This window comes from Pipistrellus kuhlii, unplaced genomic scaffold, assembly GCF_014108245.1.
Source record: "Pipistrellus kuhlii isolate mPipKuh1 unplaced genomic scaffold, mPipKuh1.p scaffold_m20_p_95, whole genome shotgun sequence".
NCBI classification, from domain to species: Eukaryota; Metazoa; Chordata; class Mammalia; order Chiroptera; family Vespertilionidae; genus Pipistrellus; species Pipistrellus kuhlii.
The window spans coordinates 710816-734091 of NW_023425601.1; the positions used below are offsets into that span (position 1 = coordinate 710816).

Genomic DNA, 23276 nt, shown 5'->3' on the forward strand with positions numbered 1-23276 from the left:
GAGAGACACATCGATCGGTTGCCTCCCACACGCCCCCAACCAGGGCTGAGTTTGCAACTGAAGTGCATGCCCTTGACTGGAATTGAACCCGGGACTCTTTGGTCCGCTGAGCCAAACCTACCGGAATCAAACCTGGGACCTTTCATGCCGAAACCAGTTTGGCTCAGTGGTAGAACGTCTGTCTGCAGACTGAAAGGTCCCGGGTTCGATTCCGGTCAAGGGCGTGTACCTTGGTTGCGGGCACATCCCCCGAGGCAGCTGGTCGATGTTTCTCTCTCATTGATGTTTCTAGCTCTCTATATCTCTCCCTTCCTCTCTGTAAAAAAAAAAAATCAATAAAATATATTAAAAAAACAAACCTGGGATCTTTCAGTCTGCAGGCCGAGGCTCTATCCACTGAGCCACACCGGCTTTGACTGTACTGTCCCTCTTGCCTCGAGGTAGGCTCCCTAAACCCACCTCATGGTCACACTTGGCAGAGAAGATTCGGTCTGCCTGGTATCAAGAAAGCCCCTAGAGATGATTCGCCCCCAGGAAGGAAGGTGTGTGTGTGTGTGTGTGTGGGGGGGTGTCTCTCAGATGATCCAGAAGTGAGTGGAGGCCGGAGCAGAGAGGGCAAGGCTGGATGGCAGGCTGAGGGTCCGGGTGACCAACCTGTGGGCAGAAGGGTTGGAGGACAAGACAGCACAAAGAGCTACCACGCAGGGGTCCTCAAACTTTTTAAAGTGGGGGCCAGATCACGGTCCCTCAGAGAGCTGGAGGGCCGGACTATATGAACTACTAATTCCTACTGTAACACCTCGGCTGCGCTCACTGCCCAAAAAACCTGGTGGGCCAGATCAGACTCCTCTGCGGGCCGCATGTGGCCCGAGGGCCGTAGTTTGAAGACGCCTGCATAGAGCATCGGCCTGAGGATTGAAGGGCCCGGGTTCAATTCCTGTCAAGGGCACGTGTCCGGGTTGTGGGCTTGATCCCTAGTGTGGGGTGAGCAGGAGGCAGCCGATAACGATTCTCTCTCATCACTGATGTTTCCATCTCTCTCTCCCTCTCCCTTACTCTCTGAAACCAATAAAAACATATTTTTAAAAAAAGCGCTTCCCACACATGGTGTCAGCGTGTCTATGCCACAGCCATGTGGCCTCTCACAGTCATGGAGGGTCTGTGACCCTGTGTCACACCATCTCAGTCACCAATGGGCCCAATCTGTCCCAGAGACACACGTGTTATTTACTGTGTCACATGACTGCAGAGCCACAGAAATTCAAAGGTCCAATCACATGCCATCACGCTCCTGAAAACCCAGTCATATGTAGCCACAAAGACCCCCAGTCACAGTGTCGCATAGGATCACGCAGTCACCCAAACATGCTTCATCATATACCTGTGCATAGACTCCTCGAACGTGGCTCCACCGAGCCTCGAACATACGCAGTGTCACTTACGCCATGTCTCACAATGGCAGGGCCGCAGTATCACATTGGCAACATGGTGTCCCAGAGACAGCAGCCACCCAGGGCCATAATCCCACGTGAGACACAACCTCAGCACAGCCACACACTGCCACGAGCCCAGAAACACAAAGACACACGCATGTAGCAGGACTTACTAGGTCCTACACATGAAACAAGCATGTCCATGATGTCCCCGGCTCTTAGGGGCTCAGCCACACACACACACACACACACACACACACACACACACACACCACTTGCCTCCTGGTCTAATGGGTCATGGGACCTGTGTCACAAAAACACAGACAGCCCACAGGGTCACCCGGCGTAAGAGTCCCAGGGAATGTTAGGTCTCCCAGTCCCGGAGAGAAGGACCAGCCCAACCCCCAGGCTTCCAGCAGCTTCCCGGACTCCCTGACACCGCCCTGGCCACAGGCCAGCCAGACAGGCCCCGGTGCCCTCCTAGTCCTGGGGGAGCCTGGTGCCCCCGGGCCCAGATGGACCCCTGCCCCCACCCCATACCTTGTTTTGGGGGCAGTTTCCTCACTTCCTCTCCCACCTGGGCAGGCAGGGCCCGGCCGGAGGCGGGAGGCGCTCCTTGGCTCAGCTGGGCCGCTCCCCCTGCCCTGCTCAGCACATCCCGGCCTGGTCCTGCCCGCCCTCCCCTGGGTGTGGGGGTGAGGATGAATCACCTGGCGGGTGGCACACGCACAGACACAGTGGGAGGAACACACGGCCAGGGAAAGTGAGACAGACAGGAGCTGCTCACGGGGCCAGGGATCCAGAGAGGAAAGCGGGGCGCTCCGCCACGCAGAGGCCCCCGATCGGAGGTGCAATGTAGGTGCTGGGGTCCCAGGGCCTGTCTGGCCTGGGGGACCCGGCCCTGACTCCGCCTCAAAGGGAGAGGAGACCCAGCAAGCCTTCCTTGGCAAGTCCCCCCACCCCCACCCGCTCTGCACAGGGCAGCGGGGCCCTGGCCGGCCTCCTCTCCCTTAGCCCCACTGCTTGTCCTGGGGAGAGGGTGACCATAGCACCCTCCAGGGCCCTGCTGTAGCCAGCCTCTCCTTCTCAGAATGGGAAGCTGAAGGAAAGTCAGCTAGTCTGGGGCGTCTTGGATCCCCAGGTGAAGAGGGGCAGGGATTTGCAGCCCACGTTCTAATGAGGAGGTGAAAACAGAGAGAGGAGAAATGAGCCATGGGCCACATGGCTCAGTGGTTAGAGCATGGGAGGGGGCACAGAAGTGTCGTAGGTTTGTGCCCAGCCCCTGCCAGGGTGCATGCGAGAGGCAACCGATCGATGGATGTGTCTCTCACATCGATGTTTCTCCCTCTTCCCCTCTCCCTTCGACTCTGTACACACGAATGGAAAAAATAGCCTCCGGTGAGGATGAGCAGGTGTGCTCAGTGGTTAGAGCACTGGCCCATGCACCAGAGTGTCAGGCTCGATTCCCAGACAAGGGAACTTACTTGGGTTGCAAGTTCTAATAGATCCCTTACATGGGTCTCTCTCACATCAATGTTTCTCTCTCTCTTCCCACCCCCATCCTCCTTCCCTCCCTTCCACTCTCTCTAAAAAAAAAGTCAATGGAAAAAATAACTAACTAACCAACTAACTAACTAAATAAAGTCAATAGGAACAATATCCTTGGGTGAGGATTAAACCCCCCCCCAAAAAAGGGGGCAATGACTTGCCCAAGGTCACACAGCAAGTCCATGCAGACTTTCCACAGACGGGTCTTGGATTAGACTCCTTCCTTAAGCATGCTCTCTCAGGTGAGGCTGGAGAAGAGGGGAGCCTGGAGAAGAGGGGAGCCAGGGGGAGAGGGGTGTACCTGGTGCTTCAGAGACAGTGTGGCTAGGGAGCCACACCCCCACACCCACCCATACGGAGATGAACCATGGGGTTCCGTGCAGGAGCCTCAGCCTGGCCAACAAGCAGGCAAGCAGGCAAGGGTCCACGGAGGGAAAGGTTAGAAATCCCGCCCCCCCAGTTCAGTGCTCCCCTCCCTTGTCCCTCTGCCTACATGCCCCTGTTTTCCGTCTTCCCTCAGCGGCCCCTTGGCCCCAGGTCTTGCCACTTACCTGCTCGAGAACCTTCTGTAGCTCCTGTGGGGAAAACAGGAACTGCTCAGCTAGGGCTCGGCGGCCCCTCATGACCTGCTGGACTTCCTGGCTTCTCTTGGGTTCATTTAATCCCCTAAATATTTCTGAGCTCTGCTCTGAGCCTGGTGGACTGGGAACTGCAGGATATAAAAATCCCATCCCTCGGGAGGCCCTCCCTGACCCTCCCCTTCCTAGATACCACAGCCCTGCCCACTGCCCCATCTCCTCCCCGCCCAGCCGCGGCCAGCACTGCTTTTCTCTGGCCTGTTTTTGTACTCCCCCCCCCCCCCACTTTCTGTCTTACATTTTACCTTAGTTTATTCAAAAAAGAATTGTTGTTGTTGTTGTTGTTATTCCTCACCCGAGGATATTTTTCCACTGAGAGAGTGGAAGGGAGGGGGAGAGACACAGAGAGAAACATCCATGTGAGAGACACACAGAGATTGGTCGCTCTGACCAGGGCCAGGGATTCAGCCTGCAACCCAGGTACGTGCCCTTGACTAGAATCGGGACCCTTCAGTCTGCAGGCCCAAGCTCTATCCATGGAGCCAAACCGGCTAGCACTGGTCTGTGTTTTTTATTATTATTATTATTATTATTATTATTATTGATTTTTTTTTACAGAAAGGAAGGGAGAAGGGTAGAGAGTTAGAAACACTGATGAGAGAGAAACATCGATCAGCTGCCTCCTGCACACCCCCCACTGGGGTGGGGATGTGCCTGCAACCAAGGTACATGGCCTTGACTGGAATCGAACCTGGGACCTTTGAGTCTACAGGCTGATGCTCTACCCACTGAGCAACACCAGCCAGCCCTGACACCAGCACTGGTCCCTCCACCACTGGGCTCACCAGTGTCCCCAGTGCCCCTTGAAGCAGAGATCAAAAAGGCCACCCCCACATTAAGTCACATCCCCAAACCTCATCACTCTGTGTGCACCGTCCTCAAGACCTACTGAGAACCTCAGAGCTGTTCACATGTCCGTGTGTGGCAGGCTTGACATGCACACACACACACACACACACACACAGCCACGCTGTGGAGCAGAGGTGGGGGTTTGCACCCGGACAGGCAGTCAGGCCGGAGGGCAGTCTTGACCCTGACCTTCGGGGAGGATCCGGATCTCAAAGACAAGAGGCTCTCTCTCATTCAGGAGGCGCTCAGCGCAGCTCAGGAAGTGCAAGGGAGTCAGCCAGTCGGGCCTGGGGAGGGAGAGGCCAGCCGCAGGGTGGCCAGATAAAATACAGGCTGCCCAGCTGTACTTGAATTTCAGAAAAACAATGAATAATTTCGGAGTGGAAGCATGCCTCATGCCTCCTTCTACTAAAAACTTACTATGCTATGCCAAAAAAGTATTTGCTGTGCCCTGGCTGGTTTGGCTCAGTGGACAGAGCGTGGGCCTGAGGACTGAGGGGTCCCGGGTTCGATTCCGGCCAAGGGCACATGCCCGGGTTGTGGGCTCGATCCCCAGTGGGGGGCGTGCAGGAGGCAGCCGATGAGTGATTCTCTGTCATCATTGATGTTTCTATCTCTCTCCCTCTCCCTTCCTCTCTGAAATCAAAGACCACACTTGCTGAGCACGCAGCATGGATTAAGGCAGTGGTCGGCAAACTGCAGCTCGTGAGCCTTGGGTTCCTGCTCTGTTGACTAATGAGCTTGCCGACCACTAGTACCTTCATCAGGAACAGCTGGTTCAGAGTTCACGCGGGAGTTAAAACCAAAACCCTCGTTTACTCGCTGTGTGACCCTAAGCAAGCCTCGCCAGCGATCTGAGCCTCAGTTTCCCCGTCGGAAAAAGAGCATACTAACCACAACTCCCTGGTTTGGGGAGTCCGTGAGACAATGAAGGGAAAGGGCATAGTGTCCCCCACCCACGGAGCAATGTGGGTGTGTTGGGCATAACAGCCAACAGAACTGCCCAGCTGGTGTGGCTCAGTGGTTGAGTGTCGACCCAGTAACCAAGAGGTTGCCAGTTCGATTCCCGGTCAGGGCACATGCCCGGCTTTCGGGCTCCATCCCCAGTAAGGGGGTGTGCAGGAGGCAGCAAATCGTGATGTTTCTCTCTCATCGATATTTCTATCTCTCTATCCCTCTCTCTCTAAAAAGCAATAAACATATATTTTTATTTATTTTATATATATTTTATTGATTTCAAAGAGGGAGGGAAGGAGGGAGGGAAGGAGAGAGAGAGAGAGAGAGAGAGAGAGAGAGAGAGAGAGAGAGAGAGAGAGAGAGAGAGAGAGAGAATATGAATCACTGATTGGCTGCCACCTGCACGGGATGTGGGGGATGGAGCCCATAACCCGGGCATGTGCCCTGATGGGAATTGAACCCTGACATCTTGGTTCACAGGTCGACGCTCAACTGCTGAGCCACGCCGGCCAGGCTAAAACATATATTTTAAAAAAGCCAACAGAACTGCACATCACAGGCATGAAACTGCACACACAGACATGCAGACCCACAGGCCACCACTCAGCACAAAGCTGTGGAGACACTGCAGACACCAAGCAAGCCAGCCAGAGATGGATTCGAATTCGGATTCGGATTCGGAAGCCAGCCCCACTCTCCATGGCAGATCCAGCTGGATGCCACCAGAGGCAGGTGGCAGTGAAGAGACTATGGCGCCCCATCCCCACTCCACTCAAATTCAGCTCAGGCCGCAAACCACGGGGAAGGAAGTGTTAAAACAGAAGTCTGAATTTTCCCGTGACACCTGATGGTTATTGAAATAGCAAAATCATTCCAAAAATTGTTTCTGGCTCCTGCAAGCCCAGGCTTGGTAAGTGCCCTGGGCACATGCTTCTGGGCGTACAGGCAGAGCAGGTGTGTTTGAGGACCGGGACTCCTTGGCTGCCCGTTCCCAAGGGAAAGAGGGAGAGAAAAAAAAAAAGAGGGAAAGAGACAGAGACACATATCGATGTGAGAGACACACATCAATTGGTTGCCTCCTGCACGCGCCCAGACCAGGGCCCGGATGGAGCCTGCAACTGACGTGCGTGCCCTTGACCGGAATCAAATCCAGGACCAGGACTAAAGTTTAGTCTGTGGGCCAATGCTCTATCCACTGAGCCAAACTGGCCAGGGCTCAAATATATTTTTATTGATTTCAGAGAGGAAGGGAGGGAGAGAGAGAAATAGAAACATCAGTGATGAGAGAGAATCATTGATCAGCCGCCTCCTGCACGCCCCCTACTGGGGATCCAGCTGGCAATCCAGGACCGGAAATCGGAAATCAAAGCGTGACCTCCTGGCTCCTAGGTCAACACTCAACCACTGAGCCACACCGGCCGGACTCTCCTCATCTCTTTCGGGGAACTTCAGCTCCCAGCGTTCCCCCTCCCTGGCCAGAAGCACCCCCACTCCTTTCCCCAGCTGTAGCCTTGGCTTCATCTCAAGATAGCTAAGAGGGCCTCGGACTGGACCTCGGCCAGGCCATTAATCCCTGGTGACCTGGGGGTCACTTAGCAGCCCGGGATCTCAGTGTCCCCATTTGCACAACGGTGAGATGTGCGATGTGAGGGACTGGTGCGATTCTGGAATGGGATAAAGGCGGCCCCGGCGCCCAGGCCTCCTGCTCCCCAATGCACGCCCAGATCTTGGCCTCTGCAGGCTGAGGTAGGCCCCTGGGACTGCTGGCATTCCTGGGGTGGGGTGGGGGAGAGGGAACAGAGGGAGTGGAGAAGGAAGAACTGCAGTAAATAAGAAAGTGCCTTTGGGAAGCCAGCTCCGTGTGGGGCAGAGTCCCCCAGCTTGAGAAAAAAAAACAGGATAGAGGCGAGCGCCCCCACCTCTTCCCACCCGCCCTTTGCCCGTGACATCCATGCCACCTTGGTGGCCAGATGGCACCCAGCCTCACTGGACCTGGCAGATGTCCTCTGCAAGTTCAATCACAAAGCTCTGTCAAGGGTGAGCCGTGGCCCTGGCTGGTATGGCTCAGTGGATAGAGCATCGGCCTGTGGACTCAGAGTCCCGGGTTCAATTCTGGTCAAGGGGGTATACCCCTGTTGTGAGCTCGATCCCCAGTAGGGGGGTGCAGGGGGCAGCGGATTAATGATTCTCTCTCATCATTGATGTTTCTCTCTCCCTCCCTCTCTGAAATAAAGAAAAAAATATATTTTTTAAAAGTGTGAGCTGTGTGTGTGTGTGTGTGTGTGTGTGTGGAGGGGGGGGTAGCTGAAAGGTCCCTTCCCTGAAGCAGACGGGTCTTCTGAAACATAAAGACTCTGCATAAAAACAGGGGCACTGCTGAAACCGGTTTGGCCCAGTAGATGGAGCGTCGGCCTGTGGACTGAAGGGTCCCAGGTTCGATTCCGGTCAAGGGCATGTACCGTGGTTGCGGGCACATCTTCAGTGGGGAGTGTGCAAGAGGCAGCTGGTCGATGATTCTCTCTCATCGATGTTTCTAACTCTATCCCTCTCCCTTCCTCTCTGAAAAATCAGTAAAATGAAGGAACTTTCTTAGTGAAGTGACACTTCTTAAAAGTGAAGGATGTTTCTGTCAAGTGCGGACCTTTGTGTAAAGCGAGGCCATCTCTGTCAAACAGGACAGCGTAGGGCAATAGGGAGTGGTGAAGACTGCGGTAAACTGGACAGTACATGCCTCTCCGAGAATAGGAACCGCAGTTCCTCCTTCCATCCGTTTCATGGTTGCACTGAGTTAACGGGGCCCTGTATTTACTTCCAGATCTCCCAATATTTTGAGAGGATCAGAAATCCAGACTTTTATGTGAAACACCCCAATTTTAAAAGCAGTGACTAGGCCAAATGAAACGAAGGACCACCTCACTTAGATGGTCCTTTAAGCCCCTTCCATTCCTGCTGTGTCTCTCCTGCTCTGTCTTATGTGCTGTGGCTCTTGGGTGGCAGCCGTGGGGATCCCCTCGTCCAGCCACTGGAAGGCCCAGTCTCCTCTGACCCTGAGAAAGCTCAGACTGCTGGCTCCTGCAAAACTTGTCGGCAGTTCCCTGAGCTAGAATCTGCCTTTTGTTCTGTCTGATCCAGTTTCCGTTCTGCCCTGGGCAGGACACCCGGAGAAGAGAGCAGGAGGAACTTTCAGAACTTTTTAAAAATATATATTTTGATTGATTTCAGAGAGGAAGAGAGGGATAGAAAGATCAATGATGAGAGGGGATCATTGATTGGCTGCCTCCTGCATGTTGGACCAAGCCTGTGACCCAGGCACGTGCCCTTGGCCGGAATCGAACCTGGGACCCTCTGGTCCGCAGGCCGATGCTCTATCCACTGCGCCACACCAGCTAGGGCAGTGTTCACTTTGTAGTGGAGGATATAAGGTGTGGGGATACGACTGTTTGCTGCACACCTACTCTGGGCCAGGCACTGTGTTGACGCTTTGCTGTGTGGCACCCTCCCAACAAGCCCATGTTACAGATGGGGAAACCAAGGCACAGAGAAGCAAAAACCAAAACCAAAAAAAACTGCCTGAGGCTAAACAGCTAGAAGTGGTTGAGCTGGGACTTGATCCCAAGTGTGCCCATGTCCGGAGCCACAGAGCACCACACCCTCAGTCAGTGTCCGCTGAGCTGGGAAGGAAATCACATGGGGGAGGGGCTTTCTACAGGAGCTGGTTTCTGAGCTCAGCTGTCGGGATGGGAGTGCTTTTACAGGTAGCGCGGGACTGAGCGGGGAGGTGCGGGCAAGGGGAGAAAAAAGAGCAAAGTGCGGGTACTGGCGGTGGGCAGGTGAAGAGTGTGTTTGAGGGCACCATGAACCGAGAAGCTGGGTTTCCAGGAAGGTTCCAGAACAAGAGAAGGGTCAGGAGAGGCCAAAAGGCCGTGCCACACACACACACATCAACCAGCACTACCCAAGGTACTAGGAGGCATACGGACATGGACAACAGCACAGAAACACACACACACACACATACACACACACACGTAAGATCTACATACTGACACCCACATGCAGACACATCTAGAACCCCCCAGGGGCTTAGGCAGAGCCGAGGTGACACACACGCAGGCACTCAGCAACACACAACATACTACAGACTCAAAGAGACACAGGGATACACAGACACACGCTGGAACGTACATGTGGGCAAATGGAAACGGGAACATTGAGATGCACAGAACACGGACCCACAGGGACGGAGCAGCCAGGCCGCCAGGCACATGCGCGCACACACGCACACACCACAACCACATGGGAATACAGGCGGCCCTTCCCGCTTCCAGTTCCCTGACTGCTGGAGGGCCAGGCTACCTCCTCCCAGTGTCTCCGGACCTCAGGCCCCAGCGGCATGGGGGCGGTTGCTCCACCCCCGGGAGGGGCTGGGGACTTCAGAGGACAGGAAGGGAAGGGAGTGGAGTGCAGCTGGGAGCACTGGGGCAGTAATTACCCGGGGCTGGGGCTGCCACGCTGGCTGGGATTTCCCTCCCGGGGAGGACAAAGCCGCCAGGGATGGCCCCTGTGACCCCAGCTGTGTGTGACCCCAGGGACCCCAGCCCCCACCCTCTTCCCCTGTCATCAGAGGCCTGGTAGGAATTGAGAGTTGGCCCAAGAGAGATTATGAAGGCAGGAGACTGGGACAAAGACAAGGAAGGAGAAGGCAGGAAAACCAGAGCCAGAGCACCGGACAGACAGCTAGAGAGACAGACTGACAGGCAGACATGGCAGGGGCCAGCCGGAGGGAGCGGGGGACAGTGAGGCGCAGGCCCAGAAGCCACGGGCAGAGACAGAGGGGCAGGCGGGGCCATCTGTTGAACGTGGCTGCAGCATTCAATCCTTACAACACCTGGGGGGGGAGTGGGGGAGGATGATCGCCCCATTTTCTCCCCGAGGCACAGAGGTGATGTCCCGAGAAGCTAGAAAGTGGCAGGGCCGGATCTGGGGCGGGGGGTGGGGGGGGTGGTGTCTCTCCCCACGGCCTGACCCTGGGCGCACACACAGATCTCTGAATGGATGCGGGGTGTGTAGGCTGGAGCCCCTAAGCGATGCATAGTGAGACCCACGCCGTCCCTACCCCCTCCCCTGCCGGCTGCCGGGTGGGGGAGGGGCCGGCCCACACCTGGAATGCATTAGGCGGAGGCCCCGCCTCGGGGAGCCGGCGGGGCTGGGGGGGGGGGGGAGGCAGGGAAGGTGGAGGTGGAGGCGGAGGAGCAGGCGGCCGCGGGGGCGGCGGGGCCCAGCAGGCCGGCCAGGGCGGAAGGGCTCCCATGCCAGCTGCGGCTCCTTGGGGCCAGCCCTGCCAGTCCTGCCTTTCCCGCTTTCTCCAGGCGCCTTCCGTCCATGGCTTAACCCTTCCGAGCACGGGCCGCGGGGAAGCGGAGCTCCCCGATGGCTGGAAGCTTTCAGGGCCAGGCGGAACCTGCAGCTCCCTGCCTGGGCCTCGGCCACACACCTGTGCCCCTCCCCGCCTCCTCTGGCGCGCCCATGGGCACAGTGGATGCCCACTGGCCACTGACACCTGAATGTGCCCATCTCCAGGCTCCCAGGCCTCTGCACCCTAAACCACACCCCTGCCCCGGCCCTGGGTGGCTTCTCTTCCTGCCTGCCTGCCTGCCTGCCTGCCCCATCCTGCGAGGGCACCTCCACCCGCCCTGCTCTCCAAGCTCCAGGCTGGCTTTCTCCCCGTCTCCTCTCTCTCCCTCTGCTCCTGCATCCAGCCGGACCCCAACCCTGCAGACCGGACTCTACAACCCATACATACTCTTTCACCCCAGCCTAACTCCCTTTTCCCTCCAATTCTTAGCCCCCCCCCCCCCAAGGCACTCAACACCACAGCCAGTCTGTGAAAACGGGCTCCCCCCCCCCTTCCTGCAGCCCCCCAGCGAAGGGCTCCCTTTGCTCTGCCTGCAGGGTGAACTGCAAACTCCTGAGCTTGGGGACCAGTCAGGCCCAGCTGGGGCACATTCCCCACCCCCAGCCACAATGGCCTCGTCTGTTCCTCGAAAGTGCTCTCTTCCGCCTGGGGCTTTGGCACATGTGGCTCCCGTGGCCCCAGCGAGCGGCAGCCGCTGCTTCTCCTTACCTCTGCGCCCCTACTTTCCCTTCCGGCCTCACACAAGGGTCCTGGCCCGCCCCCTCGTCATCCGTTCCGGCAGCATCTGTGCTTGCCATTAGCTGTGGTGTCTGTCGTCCCTGCTGGAGAGGAGCTGCACCCGGATGGGGATCCACACCTGCCTCGTTGCCCACCCAGGACCTCTCCCAGGACCAAGCACATAGTAGGTGCTCAATAAACGCTTGTCAAATGAAGACATGCCCTCCTGGCTCCCAGGTCGCCCTGGCTCAACCACTCCCCAGGCACGTATACACTGTTATGTCAATCAGAGTCGACGACCAGGTCCACAGGCTTACAAACGGGGAAACCAAGGCCCCGAGGGGAGAAGGGAGGCGGGGCGGGGGGGGGGGGCACAGTGAATCCCAGGCAGAGCCAGGAGCGCCGAGGTTTTTTTCGCTACCTCCCTGCAACCATGTCTCCAGCCCTGTGTGTGTATTTGAGGCACCTTTTGGAGGTGTGATAGCTTCTGGGCCCAAGGAACCGGGTATGGGAGACAGAGCGGCTGGACTCACTGCCCCAAGGGTACCTGCTCTCTCTGGATGCGGGAGCTCCGAGGGGCAGGCCAGCGGCAGATCACGCTTCCCGCCCCCATTCCAGACAGGTCTCAGCCCCACCCAGGCCGTGTCTGGCCAGCTCCACATCTGCCGAAGGCATTTAGCTGCCTGGCCCCCAGAAAGGCGAGAGGTTTGAGTCCATCTGGGGGACTGTCAGCTGCCACTCCCCCTGGAGGCCGCAGGTCGCACCAGCCGGGACAGAGGCACCTGAAGGGGCGGAGGGATGGGGGCCCCAACCACCTGCAACTTGGAAACTTCAATTCTCTTAGCCTGGTCCTTTCCATTCTGTCATGCGTGTTTAAGGCCCCGGATGATGGTCTTTTCTCAAAACACTCCCCTGCAATCTCCAACTGCGGCCCTCCCACCCCCTCCTGTGATGAGTCCCCTCTTGTCCTTACCAAAAGCAGCCTCTCAGAATGCCCTCCGCAGAGAGAACCCCTACAGAGCCGCAGGAATTCAGGAGTGCCCTCAGTGCTTGGCAGGAGCCACCGCCCTGGGTGTCTGCGACGTGGGCTTTGCTTTGTGCAAACATGCTTGAAAAACGGCCCCCTGCAGGCATGTCCACAGCAACGTCTGGGCAGGTGGTGCATGATCTCCCCAAACAGGCGTGACTGCCACCCCGCTATCTGTGCCTTCAAGGCTGGGGCTGGCCCCCGGACCCATGAGCAGCTGTGTGGTCTGGGATAAGCGCTGGCCAGCATCTCTCTTCTGAGCTTCCCAGCCCTACTGGCCACCTCCTCCTGGATGTCCCCCAGGTTTCTCGGACTCAACACATCTCAAACACAACTCAGGTCTTCCCCCCAATCCTGCGCCTACTTCTAGATGGTTCCATCACCACCCACCAGAGCAGTGGTCGGCAAACTCATTAGTCAACAGAGCGGCGAGCCGCAGTTTGCCGACCAGTGCACCAGAGGATTCTGATGTCTCCCTCTTCTTCAGCCTCTATATCCAAGCCACCACCAGGGTCTAGTCTAAACACCTCTCAGATCTTACCCTCCTCTCCTGCCACTGCTCAAACCAAAGCTACCATCATCTCGTGCCGGGATGAATGCAAACACACCTGCCTGTCTCCCTACGCCCACTCTGGCACCCCCACCACCCGCTCTGCACGTGCGGGTGTGGGAATGTCAGGATGCCCCATGCCCTTTGCCCCCACTGTACGTCCTCCCTAAGCACCCTCCCTGCTCCTCCCACCTTGCCGCCGCCCCTCCACAGCCTTCCTCAGGCCCAGGCCCTGTGCTGGGGGCGCTGGGAATACCTAGCGTCCCAGAACTGCAAGTGCCTTCCAGCCTGAACCGCCAGATGGTAGGCATTCCTGAGAGCTGGGCATGAGGGTAAACGGAGGCAGCCAGTGTTTGGGCGTATGTGGGTGAGGGGTTGACTAGTTTTGAAACTTCGATCTTATGCCTCCTTTTATTGAAAACACGTTTTTGTTGATTTTGAAAGAGAGAGGGGTGAGGAGAGAGAGAGAGAGAGAGAAACATCGATGTGAGAGAAACATCGATGTGAGAGAAACATTGATCATGGATGGTTTGCCTCTGGTATGCACCCCGGCCAGCGATCGAACCCACAACCTGGGCATGTGCCCTGACCTAGAATCAAACCGGCGACCTTTCGGTGCTCAGGACGGTGCTCCACTAACTCAGCCACATCTGCCAGGGCCCATGCCTTCTTTTGGGGTTGGGGGGAGTGAGTGAGGGGCGCCAGGGAGAGGACCTCAGGGGGGAGCCCGACGCGTTCTCCTGGTCCTAATGGTGCCCACTCACCGGAGGACCATGGGTAAGCTGCCTCTGGGCTTCCGCTGCTCCGACTGGGAATGGGCTTGCCCAGTGGTTCCTGTTCTAGGTTGCGTATCAGAATCACGTAAGGACTTTTGAAAATATATTCCTGAGTTGCAAGCCCAGGATTCAGAGCTCTGGGGTGGAGTCTGGGGATCACATTTATTTTTTCAAAGTCCACCAGGGATTCTGCCGCTCACCAGTTTGGGAAACCCAGGAAAGGTATCTTGAACCTTCCCAGTTCCAATCCTAAGTCCTAGCCCAGCGGTCGGCAAACTCATTAGTCCACAGAGCCAAATATCAACAGGACAACGATTGACATTTCTTTGGAGAGTCAACTTTTTTAAACTTCAACTTCTTCTAACGCCACTTCTTCAACATAGACTCGCCCAGGCCGTGGTCTTTTGTGGAAGAGCCACCCTCAAGGGGCCAAAGAGCCGCATGCGGCTCGCGAGCCGCGGTTTGCCGACCACCATCCTAGGGTTCTGAGGGTGTCGCGGGCTCCAGATCCAAGAGAGCCAGCTCCGCTCGTTGCTCTGGCAACTGGCTCAGTCCTCGCACTAGCCACAAAAATGCATCAGGTGCAACTCTTTCCGCCAAGGGAGAGTCAGGCCCCAAGCCCCCCCATACCCGGCACCTGGAAGGATGTTCTAGGCCTGAGAAATGGGGTAGGTTTCCCCCTAAGCCTCTATGAGCAAGCCTACCCCTGGGAACTGCCTTCGAACTCTCTCAAAGCTAAGGTGACCAGACGTCCCGCTTTTGGCGGGACAGTCCCGATTTTTCAAAAATCGGGACTGTCCCGCCAAAAGCGGGACATCTGGTCCCCTTACTCAAAGCCCTCTCTGGCATAACACGGGGAGACCACAGGTTTTACCAATCTGGAAAACGGGAATAAACAACGGCCCACCCCCACCAGGAACCGGGAGAACTAAAAGAGAAAGCACTTCCAAGCAATTCAAGACGCTTCACATGCACCAGTGGTTGGCAAAGCGTGGCTCGCGAGCCACATGCGGCTCTTTGGCCCCTGGAGTGTGGCTCTTCCACAAAACACCACGTGCGATTGAAACTTCGTGGCCCATGCGCAGAAGCCGGTTTTCGGCCTGAGTCTACTTTGAAGAAGTGGTGTTAGGACACTCAAGGGGCCAAAGAGCCGCGTGCGGCTCGCGAGCCGCGCTTTGCCGACCGCTGACATGGATGATACCGATATTTTTCCAAACCCCTCTGCCCAGAATGGGCCACTGGGTCCTAAGGATGGCGATTCCGTGAAGGCCTCAGCCTTCTGGGAGAGGAAGCTGGCAGGCACACAGAAGTCTTAGCATGTGGACTGAAGTGTTTCAACGCTTTAATTGAAGCTCAGGACTCTCCCCCACTTTTCACACATACACACACGGAAATCACCAACCCTGTCCTCTCTGAGCCAATTATAGGCGAGGACTGTGAGAGAGAAGCAAGTCACTTGTGCCTACCCCTGAGCCGCTCACGCCTCATGCTGCTGTGAATCACATGGCCCAGCACTGCCCTGCGGCGGCCTGAGTAATTCCTCCGCCCCCTCTTCAGGTTTTCCTCTTATTTAAAACAAAATAGTTCATTCTGCAGGCCCTGCAGCCAGTATCTCTACGTAAAGAAACCAAGGCTCAGAGAAAGGAAGTCACTCACCCAGGTCAGTTATGGCTGGCTGGCCGGGAGGCTGGGTCCTTCCCTGACACCCTTCTGAACCCCAGTCTCAGCTCGGGGTTCAAAAAAGACACCCACCAATGACAGAGGCAGGGACTTCAGTGGGAAAGGGATCCTGGAAACGTTTGGGGGGAGGAGGGGAGCAGTGCAGGGTGTGTGTCGTGAGATTTGGAAGGACTGGTGGAGGGGGGGCGGCAACTCAGAATCTCCGCTGTGCATTGATCAGAGGCCACGGACGAACCTTCTAGACGCTGCCCAGCTACTGACTTACAGACCAAGCGTGTCTGGAGGGCAGGGATTTGGTTGTCCCCTTACTAGGGGTGTCGAACTCAATCAGAGAAGGGGCCAAAATCTAAAATCCAGCCTAAATCGCGGGCCGAATGGTTTACTGAACAGTCATAAACTGTCATTGTGATGGAAACGCAGCGGAGTGCAGTGATGACAGCGCGGTGCGGGCCACATTGCAAGGCCTGGCGGGACGGATTTGGCCCGCGGGCCTTGTGTTTGACACATGGGCCTTAGACAATAGTTACTGAGGGTCTTCCACGCGTTCCCTTGGAATGTGTTCAGTCACTTGTTCAACGAAGATTTATTGAGGACCTACTGTGTGCCAGGCGCTGCACTAGTCCCGGGGATACAAGTGTGAACCAAAGAGATCCTATCCCTTTGCCCTCTCGGAGCTCACATTCTAGCGGAGGGAGCCGGGCCATACACAAGCAGACACGTACAGTGAGATCACTGCGGACTGCGCTGAGGACAGGGACGGGAGGGCGCTGGCAGCTGCCATGGAGACTCACAGGTGGCCCTGCCTAAGTGGTCAGGGAAGGTCTCTCGGAGGAGGTGACATCTGAGCTGAGACCTGAAAGATGAGGAACAGGCCAGGTGGAAAGCAGGGGGAAGAGATGCCAGGCGGAGGAGAAAGCAGATGCAAAGGTCCTGAGGTGGGCGTGCTTGGCAAGTGGGTGAGCAGCCTGCTCCACCCGGGGTATCGCGGGAGTTTGGAAAGTGGCGGGAGCCACATGGAAGGGAGGGGGGTAAAGGCCATTGTCAGCTGGGTGACTCTTGCCCACACCAGGGAGCCCCTGCGAACATACCAGAGGTTCCATGACTAGCCCAAGGTCATAACAGTAGCGAGGGATCCACCTTGCCCGGGTTTTTTGTTTTGCTTTAAATCCTCACCTGAGGATATTTTCCCACTGATTTTAGAGAGAGTGGAGAGAGAGGGAAAGGCAGGGAGAAACATCGATGTGAGAGAAACACATGGATCGGTTGCCTCCTGCATGCGCCACGAAGGGCCCGGGCCAGGGAGGACCCTGCAACCGAGGTGCGTGCCCTTGACCGTCATTGAACCTGGGACCCTTTGACCACAGATTGATGCTCTACGCACTGAGCCACACCGGCTAGGGCTCTTGCCTGGGTTTGGATGCTCCGCTACTGCTACCTGGTTCTGGGTCGCAATCCAGGAGACCTGTGGAGCCTGGCAGCTCAGGTTCCCACGGGGATGTCCCCAGATGGCGAGGGAGACACTGAGTGCCAGGCGGTGCCAAGGCTTCCCCTGGCACTGGCTGTGACCTGACCAAGAGCTGTTCCCCCGCCGAAAACCCAAGTTCAAGCATCTAGCTTTCTCCTCACCAACAACCTTGCAGCCTGCAGCTCCCCAGCTGGGTGCCACCGGCTTATGCCTGCCCTTACCTGTCTGCCCTCCCCCTGCCCACCGGCCCCTCCAGCCCTCCCCTCCGGCTTGACCCCCAGGCTCACCTCGGCCACCTTTCTCTCTCATCAGCACCTTCCCTTCCCTCCTTCCCTTGTCCTCCCGCCACACACACCTGGCAGAACCCCAACCTTGGATCCATCCGCCATCCTTTCTTTTTTTTTTTTTTTTTTTTTTTCCACTCATACTCCAGAGCTGCTAAGAGCGCAGGAGAAAATCACATAAGCAGAAGGCTTGGCATTGCTCCCATGGTCTCCAACCCCGGTTTGGGGGAGGCAGAGGGCGCGCAGACTTTGGACTCAAACAGATCTGCTTTGGAAACCTGGTCCCGCACGGGCTGCGTGACCTTGGGCAAGTTACTTCAACTTCTGGAGCCCCCCCCCCCCTGCGAAATGGGGGTAACGATACCCCCCTCACAGGAGGCTCCCAGGATGAAACGGGAACCCATGCAAAGCACCCAGCCTGCTGCCTGGCACAATGTAGGCGCTTGGCAAATGGGAGACTCCTTTTCTCCTGTTGCCCCAGCCCCGCTGCCCCAACCAGCCCCCCCTTGCCGCCCTGCCCTCCTGCCCCTTTTGCCTGGAGTGCTCCCTCTCCCATCACCCTCATCAGATGGAACAGGAGGGGGGTCAGAGGGGTTGAGGGGGGCCCAGGGGCCAGAGAAAAGGCTGGAGACGGGGGTGGAAAGGGCTGGATGGAGGCCTAGGAAGGGAGGGAAGGGGTTGGAGGTTGAGGAGACTCCAAGGGTTTAGGGTGAGCGAGCCGCCCCGAGGTGGAGCTGGGAGAGCCGAGAGCCAGAACCCCCTCCCGGCGCCAGGCCCGCGGCCGGCTCCCTGCCCCGATCACTCACCAGGCCGGGGCTGCGAGCCCTCCAGGTGGTAGGAGAAGCGCAGGGCCCGGTGGTGCTGCGGGCTGGGGCCGCAGGGCAGGACTCGGGGGCCCGGAGGGGCGCCCAGGCCAGCGTCCGAGGGTCCCGCACACGGGGGCTCCGGGGCTCCGCCGAGAGCCGAGCCCGAGTCCCGGAGCGCCGGCGGCCCGGGCTCCGAGGCGCCGGGGTCCGAGTCGGCGCAGGCCGGCGGCGCGCCGGGGGGGTTCGCGGCCGGGTGCTCGGGCTCCGGAGGCCCGGCGCCCCCCGGGGCTCGGTGGCCGTGCATGGCCCGGGCCTGGGCGCGGGGCCCGGGCTCCCCGCTTGGCGCCGGCTCCTGGGGTGGAGGCGCGGGCGGCGGAGGCCCGGCGCCCGGCGGAGCAGCGGCTTCGGGCTCGGGGGGCGGGGCTGCGGGCTCAGCCCCACTGCGGAGCCCCGAGTCCCCAGCCCGGGCCCGGGCCGGCGGCCGTGGCAGCGGCGGCAGGACCGGCAGCAGCCGCGGCCACCGCCGCTGCCGTGCCTGGCATCGCCGGCCCGGGCCCCGCGCGGGGAGTGGGCTCGGCGGGGCCGGGGGCCCGCGGGGGAGCGCTGTCTATGCGGCGGCGGCCGGCCGAGGGTCCGGGCTCCCCCGCAGGCGGCGAGCCGCTTCCGAGGCCCCGGGGCGAGGCGGGCTGCCGGGAGAGCGGGGTCTCTCCTTTCTCCCCGGAATGGGAATCGATCTGGGCTCCCCTGGCTGGTCGGCGAGGGTTCTTCCTCCCGCCGCAGCGGAGGCCGGGGGGCGGAGGGGCGGGCAGGGGAGGGGAGGAGGGGGAGGCGGGCGGCGGAGGCGGGGGGCGCGCGTGTCCGCCTCGCGCTCGGGCTGCGGGGCTCGCCCTCGGCCGATCGGTCCGGAGGATGCTCCCGCCGCGGGGGCAGGGGAGCGGCCAGGGCCTGGCTCCGCCGTCCTCCCCGGCCTCGGCCTGGGTCTCCGCGGCGGCGGGCGGGAAGGAGCCCGGGGAAGGGGGGTGGGGAGGCGGGAGCGGCGGCGGAGGCAGCCGCAGGCACAGCGGCGCTGGGACCCAGTTCCCCGGGCCCCGCCCCCTCGCCGGGATTGGCTCCTGGCCACGCCCCCTCACCGGGGCCGCCTCACTTCTCGCAGCGCCCGCCCCCAAATCCCCCCCCCCCCAAAATTCTCCCTCTGCCTGCCTTCCCCAACCGCTCCTGGCCCCCCACAGGCAAAGCTCCTGGCTCAAACCCCCCCCCCCCCCCCCATCTGCCTTTCTGTCCCATCTCGGGTCTTCCTCCCTCCGCTTGTCCTTCAATGTCTTTTCCAGAAGCTTGGCCACATGTTCCAGAGTTTCCCTATGGCTCAGCTCAGAGAGGGCTTGTCTCGGATACTCTTCACTCGGCTGGGAGGACCGGACCTCATGGTCGTTTACTTGGCCCTTCTCTTGCCAGCAGCCTCAGTTCCCAGGATTGTCGCATACGCCTGGCAAGATCCCAGCCTTGGGCCAGTCCAACTATCCGCCTTTTCCATGCCTGTGCCCAGGCGGCTAAACACTGCGAGAGCAAAGCATCCAGCCTCATAAATGTGTGCCACTATAAACTCTTGGTCCCTAGCTTCCACTAGGCCCTCAAAGCTGACCTACAACTCTATGTCCCCAGGCAGCTCCCCCCCCCCCCCCCCCGCCTTCTACAGCAGCTATTTCACACCTCCCCCTCCTCACACACCCAACTTCACCAGCCTCGACCCTCAGCAGATGTCCCCCCTCCTGCTTCACAGAGTCACCAAGAAGGAAATTTTGGACTTTTCGCCACCAAACCTACCGAGTCTGCCCCTTGCCCCTTCCCATCAGCATCTAAACATACCCAGGTCTCTTCCATCTCTAAACAGATCAATTACCACAAAGTCTGCCTCTCCGACAACCTCCCTCTCTTCATAAACTTCGCAAGAGTCGCCTACACGTAACTGTCTTAATTTTCCCACTTCCCACTTATCTTTCAACCCACTCCAATCTGTCTCCACGACTTGCCTGATACTGCTCTCTCATCAAGGTCTGTGTGGCCTGTATAACGAAACCCAACAGAATCTTTTTAAAAATATATATCTTTATTCCTGTCAAAAAGGGAGGGAGAGGGAGAAAGAGAAGGAGGAGGAGAGAGAGAGGGAGAGAGAGAAACATCAATGATGCAAGAGAATTACTAATTGCTGATCACCTGCCTCCTGCATGCCCCACACTGGGGATGGAGCGCACAACCCGGGCATGTGCCCTGACTGGGAATCGAACCATGACCTCCTGGTTCATAGGTCAGTGCTCAACCACTGAACCACACTGGCTGGGTCCCAACAATCTTTTCAGAGGTCATCCTACCTGACTTTTTGGTAGCATTTGACCCTGGTGACCACTCCCTCCTCCTTAAGCCACTTCCATGACACCACATTTTAATTTTTCTCCTACTTCTTTGTAATTCCTCTTTACTTTCCAGAATCTTCTTTGTCCATCCTTGAAATGATGGTGCCCTTTAGGGCTTTGGCTTGAGCACTCTTGTCTTCTTTCTCATCGGCTCCCATGGCTTCAATTACCATTTCTTTGAAGATGACTCCCAAATTGATGCCCCAAGTCCGGATATTTCTCTTTTTAAAAAAGAGATAGTGCCCTAACCGGTTTGGCTCAGTGGATAGAGCGTCGGCCTGCGGACTCAAGGGTCCCAGGTTCGATTCCGGTCAAGGGCATGTACCTTGGTTGGGGCACATCCCCAGTAGGGGGTGTGCAGGAGGCAGCTGGTCGATGTTTCTCTCTCATCGATGTTTCTAACTCTATCCCTCTCCCCTCCTCTTTGTAAAAAATCAATAAAATATATGTATATTTTAAAAAAGAGGTAGTATTACAGATATCTCCCATTTTCTCCCCTCCCCCCTCCTCCCAGCCCCTTACCAACTCTAGGTCTTTACCACCCTGTTTAACTCTTCTTGTTCCCCCAATAATACACTGAGGTATGCCAGTCTGTTCTACACCTCCCTGCTTTGGATCTTTTTTTTTTTTTTTTTAATATATTTTATTGATTTTGTACAGAGAGAAAGGGAGAGAGATAGCAAGATAGAAACATCGATGAGAGAGAGTCATCGATCAGCTGCCTCTTGCACACCCCCTACTGGGGATGTGCCTGCAACCAAGGTACATGCCCTTGACTGAAATCGAACCCGGGACCCTTCAGTCTCCAAGCCGATGCTCTATCCACTGAGCCAAACCGGTTTCGGCTGGATCTTATTTTGTTGGTGAATTCTTTTTGTTCATTAGATTCCACAAATAAGTGAGATCATGTGATATCTGTCTTAGATATTGCTCTTGACCTATGCATTCAACTGGTTACTAAACAGCTCTACCTGATACCTCAGAGACACTCCAAATCTTAGCTTCTCCCCAACTCAAAACATGCTTTACCCAACCTGTTTGTCCTTTGTATTTTGCCTTAGTGACTGATTCCAATCAAAGCCAAGCCCTGAGCCATACCCCTGATTCTTCTCTCTGCTCCATCTGCTGCAATCACCAAGTCCCACTTTAAAAAAAAAAAAAAATTCTCCCTGAGGATATCTTTTCCATTGATTTTCTTAGAGAGAGTGGGAGGGAGGTGGGGAGACAGAGAGAGAAACATCGATGTGAGAGAGACACATCAATTGGTTGCCTTCAGCACGCACGTAGACCGGGACCAGAACCAGGGATGGATCCTGCAACTGAGCTATGTATCCTTGATGGGAATGGAACCCGGGGCCCATCAGTCCTCAGGCCAACTCTCTATGCACTGAGCCAAACTGGCTAGGGCAAGTCTCATCATTTTAACCTCCTGACTCTCTCCCAAATTGATTTCCATAGTCTCTTCATGTCTGCTGCCACTCCCCGAGGCCAGGCCAGCATCATTTCTAAACTGCAGTGCTGTCCCTGCCTTCCCATTGCACTCCTGTTCCCTGGAATCTATTCTCTACACCACATGTGTCAAACACAAGGCCCGCGGGCCAAATCTGTCCTGCCAGGCCTTGCAATGTGGCCCGCACCGCGCTGTCATCACTGCACTCCGCTGCGTTTCCATCACAATGACAGTTTATGACTGTTCAGTAAACCATTCGGCCCGCGATTTAGGCTGGATTTTAGATTTTGGCCCCTTCTCTGATTGAGTTCGACACCCCTACGTCTACACTGTAGGCAGTTGATATTTTGAAAAGGTAAATCAAATCATATCGCTTGGATGTTGAGAACCTTTCAATGAATCCCCTTTGACTCAAAAGGAAAGTTACCTTCCATAACAGGGAAGGTTAAGCTGCGCCCTCCATGGTCTGGCCCCTACCAGGCTGTCTAGATTCCAAGCAAGCAAAAGCTAAAATTCTTAGACTGTTTTAGTCTCTCTAGCCTCTGCATGAAACTCTCTCCACATCTCCACTTCATTTGTTCTTCAGATCTCCACTCATTTAAAAAATATATATATTTGTATTGATTTCAGAGAGGGAGAGGGAGAGAGAAACATCAATGATGATAGAGAATCACTGATAAGCTGCCTCCTGCACGCCCAGCATTGGGAATGGAGTCTGAAACCCAGCCATGTGCCCTGAGCGGGAATTGAACCATGACCTTCTGGTTCATAGGTTGATGCTCAACCATTGAGCATGTTGGCCGGGTACCACTCATGAATGCCTTTTGAGCACAAACCATGGGCCAGGAACCACGTGTAGCGCTAGTTACACAGTAGTGAATAAGACAGATACGAATAAGACTGTGGTCAACAGCCTTGGCCAAATGGATAGCTCATTTGGTTGAAGCATCATCACAATACAAGGTTGTGGGTTTGATCCCTGGTCAGGACACATGGCTGGGTTTCAGACTCCATGGAAGAATCAACCAATGAATGCATAAATAAGCGGGACAACAAATCTCTCTCTCTCTCTCTCTCTCTCTCTCTCTCTCTCTCTCTCTCTCCCTTCCCCCTTCATCTCTTTCTAAAATCAATAAATAAAACAAAAATTTTAAAGGCTGTGGTGAGCCCTGGCTGGTTTGGCTCAATGGATAGAGCATCGGGGTCCCAGATTCAATTCTGGTCAGGAGCATGTGCCAGGTTGTAGGCTTGGAGATTCTCTCTCATCATTGT

The 23276-nt window shown here is 56.8% G+C and overlaps 1 protein-coding gene across 3 annotated transcripts in view; it reads right to left on the reverse strand.

Moving 5' to 3' along the window:
- The window catches only part of FGD1 (FYVE, RhoGEF and PH domain containing 1), a 39185-nt gene extending 19959 nt beyond the window's left edge, over positions 1 to 19226 (reverse strand). The window contains exon 1 of one of the 3 annotated variants that reach the window (XM_036428896.2): positions 18147 to 19226. In XM_036428896.2, coding sequence (XP_036284789.1) covers positions 18147 to 18450 — 304 coding nt within the window. In that variant the 5' untranslated portion in view covers positions 18451 to 19226. Of the gene's footprint in view, positions 1 to 1973; positions 2028 to 18146 lie in introns of those variants that run through there. The other 2 variants (XM_036428899.2, XM_045578298.1) reach the window with 2 other exon arrangements.
- Between the last annotated feature and the right edge of the window lie 4050 nt (positions 19227 to 23276).